This window comes from Triticum aestivum, chromosome 2B (genome assembly GCF_018294505.1).
Source record: "Triticum aestivum cultivar Chinese Spring chromosome 2B, IWGSC CS RefSeq v2.1, whole genome shotgun sequence".
NCBI lineage: Eukaryota > Viridiplantae > Streptophyta > Magnoliopsida > Poales > Poaceae > Triticum > Triticum aestivum.
Window position 1 is genome coordinate 32,863,899 of NC_057798.1, and position 9,652 is coordinate 32,873,550.

Consider the following 9,652-nt stretch of genomic DNA (forward strand, 5'->3'; position numbering starts at 1 on the left):
CTCCTTAATTATGTATCCAGTAGAGCTACAAATTAGGGTGAGTAAACCACAATTGCGATCCCCTGAATCTGCTATTCAATGCATTAAGGCCAGTGGAAGACGTAACAATTATTTACCAAGCTTCTGCCACCAATATCCTGCACTGGAAGAACCAGCACTGGATCTTATAATCTGATCATGTTGAATACCCTCCATTGTTTCTCCATTTCCACACGAACTTCGCTGGTGTCAGTGAATCAAGTGTGCTGGCACTCAACTGGTCCCAAAGATGCGGCTCTTCGTGAATTGGCCTGGACACTGAGAGATCCCAAAACAACAGCATTCCATTCATTATTCAGAGCCTCCTGAACAATGTGCATATTCTTGATTCTTGTCGTCACAAGGGAGAAGAGAGCTGATGCAGGCTGCTCAGTTAGGCACTTGTTCAGCCATCTATCCTCTAGAAAAGGAACTTCTGCACTTCCGAGCTGCAAAGAAACCGAAGCATTGAATAAAGCATGAATACCTTGTTTGACATTGACCTTCTAGAACAGCAATCCATGTGGTAAAGTATTTTTTTTATTTCCATCCATCTTGTTGATTGATTGGATAAGATTGATTTACATGTTTCTTCAATTCGTATTGATGAAAAAGAAGACAATATGTTTGGCATGCTTACAGGTTTTCTATTATGATGATGTCCTTCTTTTTATTCCATTGCCAACAATAGGTCCCCTCACGATAACCTGCTGCATCGTGTTGGTGCTGCTTGAGTTGATCTCAGAGCAGAGCTGACCAAATGTTTTGCTGCATCTTATGACAGAGTTTCTTCAGGGAAGGAGGTAAGCCTATCTGGGGAAGCGACTCAAGTTTTGGACATTTCTCTATGCCCAAAGACTCAAGGGAGGTGATATGAATCATGTTGGATGGCAGTGATGTCAATTTTAGACTGCCAGTGAAGCGAATTAACTTCACTGAGGTCAGTTGTCGCAGCCATTCCTCCTGATCACTGTTAAAAGCTTCCAAGTAGTCGGATGAGATATCCAGCATATGAACGGTGGCTAGGCTGCTTGTTTGCAGAGAGCTAAAGAGAAGTTCCAAGCGGTCCAGGGAGAGCTGAACACGGAGGGACATGTTGGCATCAGCTGTATCTTCAGGCTCACGACTGATTACCTTCTCAGAGGTTGAATCACATGCTGAAATTTTGATCGTATTGAATGATGGTGGGAACAGCAAAGGCCCCACTAACTCATTACATTTCTTGATACGGATGTCATGCAGGCGAGAAAATGCATGCTGGTTGTTCTCAACGCCTGACCATCCTTTCCACTGAGTCATATGTTGTGCCTCATATTACTCTTCACTTTGTTCTCCTCTAGTTCTTTTGAGGGATCTCGGCCTGCCAATCAATTCTATGTCTGAAATTATTTTCTTCGGAGCCTTTAAGTATCTTAACTGTGTCAACCTACTTATGCCCTCTTGGAGTTCCTTTTTCATGATCCTGTCTTGAGTTTGCAGACTCAACCCTTGTAAATGGTAGAGTTTGAATAGTGACTTGGGGACACTGATGAAGCTTCTACTTTCATGGATGTTTAGATACCTAAGATGGACCAAATGATCAAGACTGTCTGGAAGCATACCATCAGGATTGCACAGTACTAAAACGCGTAAGCTTCTTAGCTCTTGGAGTATATGTTCAAGTACATGATTAAAGTTTGACGAGGAGACCCTTTCGCAAGAAGCACCTTCTGGTGCCTTGCTTATTATTAAGCTTCTCAGATTTTTCTTTAATTCTTCCAAACTCATGTACAGCTTTAAGATATTGCTTGCACTGACATATAGGTGGCGAACATTTCTTGGAATACATACATTGAAGTCATCTTCTATTCGGAAGTGTTCTCCATTGGACACCGACTCTGCAAAATCATGTAGCAAGTCGTGAACTACATAGTGGTCCTCTTGGTTGGGTACCTTCTCAATGAATAAAAGCTGCAAGAGATCGTTGATGTAACGACGTGCAGTTTCATCTGGTGTTTGCATGTCAAGGAAACCATGAGCTCTCCACATCTGTATTAGCTCATCTCCTTGAAGGTGGTATTTCTTAGGAAACAATGCAAAGTAAACAAAGCATTGCTTCAAATGGTCAGGAAGATGCTCATAACTTGGTCGCAATGCTGATATAATATCATCTTCCTTTTGCTCTATCTGCCACAATTTCCTTCCGCCAACATCCATCCAGTGATTTTCTTCTAGCTTCAGTTTCAATGAAGCCCCAACTGTCTTCGCTGCTAAAGGTGACCCTGCCAATTTGCTCACCACTTTTCGGCCAATTTTTTCCAGTTGTGGAAAATCAAATGGATTTGCATCACCAAACGCACATTGGGAAAAATGCCCCCAGTATTCTTCATCTTGTAAGCCATGTAAGTGCATTATCTCTGTTGCTCCATTGATACTTGCAAGACTTTTACTTCGAGTCGTAACAATTACTTTGCTTCCCTTACCAGCAAACTGCAGGGGTTTGCATAAGTTCTCCCATTGGCTGCTAAATTCATTCCATACATCATCAAGGACTATCAAAATCCTTTTCCCTTTCAGCTTTTCTTCAAGTATCCATTGAGCTTGATCTAAACTACTGATGCTTTTCAAGTCAGCACATATGGGGAGATTACCTGACTGTACCATTTCTTTTGTTAGACGTCCGACATCAAAATTTTCTGAGACATGTAGCCATATTGCGAGACTGAAGTCACTTTTAGCACGGAAGTGGCAATAAATTTTCTGCACTAAAGCAGTCTTACCAACACCACCAATGCCAACAATTGATATAACATCATATGGCTGACTGGATTGTTCGTTTACCTGGGTAAGTAATTGCCCTAGGTGTTCCTCTTCATTAACTCGACCAAAAAACTTTGAGAGGCCTTGCATGGAGGTTGTTGTCCGCAACTGAATGGGTTGGTCTGTTCTCTTGTCCTCTAGCTCCACTAACTTCAGGAACATGGGCATCTCACTTTCAATCTCAACTAATCTATCCACTGCAGAAATTAACTCGTTGATATGTTCATCGGAGAAATGGAAGCGCTTGCGTACACAAACCGGCTGTTTTACCGTTGAGCCGCTGCTAGTGATGGTAGAAGCAGTGGTGGTGACGGTTGTGGATGTAGAGGAAGAACCAGCTGTGGGTGAAGTAACAGAACTAACCTTGCCCTTGTCTTCATCTTGTGCTTGAAGAACTAGACAGTGAAATGAATCAAGAACATCCTCAGCCTGAAAAGCAGCATCTTTGATTCTCTGTAGCCAGCTTCCCATGGTTGTGTTCCTAGCTTGCACTCTCTCAGCTATGCTCAACGTTATTTGGATTGATGATAGTTTCTTCTCCACGATTCTTAGTTTTTCCGTTGTATTTTGCCCCTGATCTCCAGCATAGGAGCACACCTTATCAACTAGCCTGCTGATGAAGGGTGAGGCTACCCATCCTGCTATTTCTAGAGCAACCATTAGAGCTAAGATGCTGTAACTCAAAGGAGTTGTCAAATGCTGGTTTCAAGTAGCCACATACAGGAAAAGAATGTTGATTTGAAGAGAGTTGGTATCTGGATGCAGCCAAGAGAGAATCATGAGTATAAAACTAATGCTGTCCTTAGAAACTTCTCCGAGTTGCATCGTCTTGTTTTATTTACGCCCATATTCTCGTGAAGGTTAGTAAACGTTGTTTTCAACTTTGTTTTTGCCATTATACTTTGTCAGTGTGTGTACCATAATTTACCTGAAGGTGTTTCTAAGTAAAAGACTAATATTATCATGATGTAATGTCTTTTTGTTTGTTGGACAACACTAAGACTGAAACTGGAACCTTTTGCACTTGCCTTCAGAAAGAATCATGAGTCTCATTTCAGCACCTTGAAGCAGGCAACAGTGTATAGCCTCTGTTTTGGTAATAATATTCTTCCTGGTTCAGTCCCTTGTTAGTTAGTAAGACTTAATCCCTTTGGGTGTCCGTGCTATATCATGATTTTTAGCCCTCTAGATTGTACATTCTTTTTTTTTAATTCTAGATTGTACATTCTTAAACAATGCATTGGTACCATTGTTCTTGTTCCCATATGACAATTTATGCGCGGCATCTGGCCCGTGCACATAGTTATGTTATTAATTCTTGGAGGGCTTAAACTTCTGCACCACTTCATTTTTTTCATGTATTAGATCTGAGAACCTACAAAATTTGGACAGAGTGCCCCAATTGGGCTCAAGTTGTGGTCCAATACGGATAGTTTATCTTAATCTCAGTTTAGAAATTGCACGGAACTTACCCGAGGCTGGAAAAAATAATGAGCAGAAGGCTAGCTTTACTATCATATAGTTCACTGCTTAGATTATTGTTAGCACAAGCAGAAGCCAAATAGTGGTGGGCTTGTTTCTTGTTGTTTCTCGTTGTTGTAGCTGTTGTTTCATCTCCTTGTCCATTCCTACATCGCCGGAAACACCCCATCCATGTCAGCTTAGCATTGCAAAAGGTTAGAATACTTCATGTTTCTTGTAATCAGCACACATTGGTAATAACCAATTTTTTTATGCATTATTGTAATGTGCTTTCAGATAAGTGACAAAATGACCACATTGTAGATTCTGTGAGCCTCCTTTGTCTGGAGAGCAACAGAAATACATGGCCAGTGGATGAACTTCAGGTTCCATTTTGGCAGTTATGTGGTATGCGCAGTTTTCCCCTTTGCCCTGGCGCTCAACCCTGGGAAGACAATGTTCATAAACTGCATGGGAAATATTTATTGTTCTTTTCTTGTAGTCATGCTGCTTTAACTGAATAATCTATACTCTATGGACTGTTGGCTATTGCAGTTATCGATACTCATGTTTGTTTGCCCTCACAGTATCAGGCCTCGGGGCTCGGGTTATCTAGCGCTTACCTCAATTTTTTTTAATCAGCACTCACCTTAAGCAAGGGCAGAGGAATCCTTGCACGAAGATCAGGGCAGTTGGGCATGCCCAATAAGCGAGAATATTCCCTTCTCTTTCTTGTTTCCTTTCCTTCTTCTGATTTCCTCTTTCTTTATTTTCTTTTTTGCTTTCTCCTTTTCTTTTCTTTTCCTTTCCTTTTTCTATATTCATTCTACTTTTTGTTTTGATTTTTCTTACTTTTGGACATTTCCCAATTTATTTTATTTTAAATTTTATAATGCCTTATATTTAGAGTTTATTTAGTTCTATTTTCATATCCTATTTTTAATGTAAATAATTAACATTTTTTAAGTGCATGAACTTTTTTTAGTCACAAACATTTATTATCGTACATATGGATATGTTGTGCAGTGATACATAAATATTCCCTTTTGAGATTTGTGAACCTTTTTTCTATAGTCATGAGCAATTCTTTTGGAATACATGAATATTTTCAAATAGGAATAAAAATGGTACATATAACACACACAAAAATTGTGTGATTTTATGGAATAGGATTATTTTTCATTAGTAGCATGGAGATCATGAACAATATTTAATATCAGATGGAATGTTTTTTTCTTGATCAGCCTTAATTTCTTTTTCTGTAATGGGCCTAAATTCTTTTGGGCTTCTTGTCTTATCCGTCCACTTGGTGATATGAGGCCTCGTCCTGCAAAAAGGAAAAGGGGAAATTTGTATGAGGCTCACATATGGACAGCTGTAGTTGATATGGTTTCTCAACAAAAAAAATCTGTAGTTGATATCAACCCCTCAAAAAAATAATTTGTAGTTGATATGAGGCCTCTTCCCGCACAAAAAAAAAGGAAAAGAGAAAATTGATGTGAGGCCTCTCAGTTTTTTTTTCAAAGGAAATGGCAGATAGGCTGAGGGGACCTTATCTATCTACTCCTATAAAAAGCACACTTGGTGGTGATGGTGTGCCTGCCATCTAGCAATTCCGACCGTCCGATCGATATCTAACGCATCAAAAGCGATCTTGACACTTTAGCAAAGAGACGCCCGCCAGTCTCCCTCTTCGAGAGTCGAGACCGATCCAGATCCATCCACATCCAATGCCTCGTCTCTATAGCGGGAGCCACCACCACCACAATCTCCCCTCCACCGCCTCCTTTCCCGTCTCCGACTCTGCCAAGTGCCAACAACTAGAAGTACGGTGCCAACGTCATCGGTTCCTCAAGGCCTCCCATGCCTCCTCTACCGCAGCAGTCCGCCACCTACCATCACACCAACCCCCCCTCCTCACCGTCTCCTCCAGCCCCTTCCCCCATCTCCTTCGATGCCACCCGCAACAAGTGCAATAGTAAATATGGTTGTGCAACCCAACGACCCGAGTTCAATTCCCAGAATTGACAGGTGATGCACAGGGGTTTTCCCCCGTTTATTGAGGATCAAGCTTGATGTGTGGTGGAACCACTCATCAAGAAATATCTTGATACTCATTTAAAAAATTCTGAGGATCATGTTTATCTTGGTACTCATACTAAAATGGTGGTATGCATCCTTAGTTGGTACAGAGGCCGGAAAGTGAAAATCTCCCCATTTTCTATAGAGAGAAAACTGTATGCATAGACACGAGAAACTCCCCATTTTTAGGTTGCCCATTCGCATGGCAAATGCCGCCCGACGACCTGCCGCCGACTTGCCGATCTTCGCCGCCTACCGCGGACAAGACCGGCACCGCCATCGGCGCGTCTTCAGGGGAGTCTGCAGCGGCGGATCCGACCTCTTCTCCCATTCGCGCGGCAGCGCCAATTAAGGGAGGGCGGATCTAGAGACTGCAGCGGTAGCGGATCTCCGTGCCAAGTCTGATGGCGAGATCGGGCAGTGGCTGGCCATTTTTGCTCTTGAGACTGATCCCGATAATTGGATCACGGGGCGGCTCCGATTCACTCCATCATCTAGACGGATGGTTTTATTGGATCTGGAGAATGACGTCAAGGCTGGGGATTACCTCCTGGACGGAGAGCAGATCGAGGTAGGATTTCGTTTTTCGTTAGATAACTATGTTGTGGTTGTTGGTCAATGTGTGCAGGTTGATCAAATCATGGCGGTGGAATTGGTTGATCTGACGAACACGATGAACATCACAAGTTGGGATCGACCGGGAGGGTGTTTCTGGGTTCTTATCGACAGCGATGATGAAGGTGAGGGAGTGATCGAACAGGCCAAGCAGTTGCCAGTGTTTACGTCGGGACCGGAGAGATCCCAGGAATCTCAGCGTCCAACGGAGCGGCCTCGATCAAAAGCTCCGGTGTTGAAGAAAATGGTTAAACCTTAGATTGGCCCACTTCCTAAGGTATCTCGGGAACCTATTACATTGTCAGATTTTATTCCGGATTCTTGGATATTAGTCACTAGAAAAAAGAAAGGAAAGAAAGGGAAGATATAGAGGTCGACGCCGCAGCGATCGCCGGTGGCGACCTTGGTGTGCGTGATTCGAGCGACCAGGAAGGCGCGTTTGAACTCGCTTCTCGGTCTCGATGTGGACGACGCACCGACACCTGTCGTGGGCTCTCTGGAAGTGGGGCATGCGGCCCAGCCAGAGGCCCAAGCCAAGTCGGCCGTTCTGCCTTCGTGCATGCATGTAGCGTCGAGGCCCGGGCCGATTCACGTCGTTTCGGCTAGGGTTTCTCGATCGCCAGGGTTTCCTTCACTCGGACCGGGCAGGGCGACCAGGATCTTCGTCGCCGGCACGATGGCCGGCCATGGAGCCCCTACTCCCGCCGCTGGGGCTGGCCGTGGTGCCGCTCCTCCTCCCGCCGATGGGGCTGGCCGTGGTGCCCCTCCTCCTCCCGCGAGGCAACTGCCGCCCACCAAGCATGTCGTGACGATTGCAGCTGGACTGGCCGCGGCACTCCTTCAGTGAGGCAGCCACTTCCAGCAGCTACACCACAAGTCGCAGTCGGTCGAGGCGTCCTGGGTGCCGCCGCAGTGGTCGGAACTGGTCGTGGCACCCCGCCTGTTGTCGCTGCTAGTGGTGCAGGTCGTGGCTCCTTGACTGTTGGACACATCGGCCTGCCTGCTAGGGCGAATGCGCGTCAGCCGGAGGATCCGCTGCAGCAACCAGCAGCCAAGGCACCGGCACTAGGAAGGGATCGCAGTGTGCAAGGGCGTGGTGGCTACAGTGGGTATAGCAGAGATGGGCAGAATTATAACCGTTACGAACAGTGGGGAGATGATGGATATGATGCTTACGGTGAGGGACGACACCGTGGATCTTCTTCCGATGGTGGCCGTGGCTTTGATAGGTATAATGATGAGGACAACGGACGTTTTCAAGGTCCGCCCGGTAATTTTGTTGAAGGTGTTGCCGGACCCAGAAATCGGTTTCGAGGAGGATATCGTCGCGGTGGGAGAGGGAGACGCCCACCACCGCCCCGACACTACCCACCGCCACCACCGCCTGCTATGGAGTTGACTTCGGGGGAGGAGCTCGACCACGTCGCAGCTGAGGTGGGAGAATCACCCACACTACCCGCGGCGGCAGTGGACGCGGTTAGGTCTTTGGCAGCAGTGCAGGTTCTGGTGACTTCTGGAGGGACCAAATATGGAGAGGGCACGTCTGACAAAGGTCTGGAGAAACCGGAGGGAGAAAAACTCTCTAAGTGGGAGATTAAGAAGAAAAAATTGCCTTGCTATAGATGTGGTGAACCCGGTCATTTCATGGCAGAGTGTACGAATGAGCTTTGTGACTATTGCCTCCGCTCCCAGCATGTAACCGGGGACTGTCCTCTCCTTTCCGGTCCTAAGCCTGGCATTAACAGTTTTGGGGTCTGCTATAAGGAGTTGATGTTCTTTGAGACACTGGAGGTGGACCTTTTACCGCAGATGGTTGAGAGTTCCTTCCTGGCAGTAATCAGAGTTACTAATGGACAGTTGACTGAGGCTCAAATCATGAGATAGCTTCGTGAACTAGTGCCAGGTAATTATCATTGGCATTTGGAGCGGTTAGAAGGTCAGACTTACAAGGTGGACTTTCCCACTAGAGAGGATCAGATACATTTTCTTAAGTGGGGTCTATGCAGAGTTGCAAGCACAAACATTGTTATCGCTTTCGACGAGTGGAAGCAGGACGAACCTGAGGGTACACCTCTAGAGAAGGTGTGGGTACGTTTCTATGGCGTGCCACCTAAATTGGTAAAACACTTTTTGATTGCTTGGAGTTTGGGTGCTATGATTGGTAAGACAGAAAAGGTTGACATGCCATTCACTCGTGCACATCGAGCGGCAAGGTTGTTGGTCAGTGTTGCGAGTATTGAGCACATACCAGATGTTGTCAGATGGACATATGCTGGAGTCACTTATGTCTTAGAGCTTGAGATCGAGGATACTGCAGTTTCCCAGGATGGGGATGAGACACAGGACATGGATACGACTGAGGGAGGCGGTGCGACCGGGGATCATGATAAGGGGGCCGATGATACACTGCCGGAGTCGGACAAGGGACCTGCACGGCCAGATAGGGTAGATAGTTCTACCAAAGAGGCGCCCCCGTCCACTACTCCGATGAACTCGCTCCATTCTGGCTCCTTTGCACCGGGATCTGCTCCTAGTCGGTTGTGGAGCACTAGGGTCGAGGCTGACGACCCGGCGGAACTTGAGCTACCACCAGTGCCGAGTCTTGCCGTGGAGGTGACGACCGCGGAGTCTACACCTAGTGCGAGGGTGGACTATGTTGGTTCAGCCGTGGGTATGG

At 45.7% G+C, this 9,652-nt stretch overlaps 1 protein-coding gene across 1 annotated transcript; it reads right to left on the reverse strand.

Moving 5' to 3' along the window:
- Positions 1-1,332: 1,332 nt before the first annotated feature.
- Positions 1,333-3,477, reverse strand: LOC123038855 (putative disease resistance protein RGA3). The gene has a single exon (XM_044462278.1). The coding sequence runs from the start codon at positions 3,475-3,477 to the stop codon at positions 1,333-1,335; it is 2,145 nt and encodes a 714-aa protein (XP_044318213.1).
- Between the last annotated feature and the right edge of the window lie 6,175 nt (positions 3,478-9,652).

Bases quoted from the DNA above. Each gene is read 5' to 3' on its own strand.
- LOC123038855 (XM_044462278.1), bottom strand. From the start codon at position 3,477: ATGGTTGCTCTAGAAATAGCAGGATGGGTAGCCTCACCCTTCATCAGC.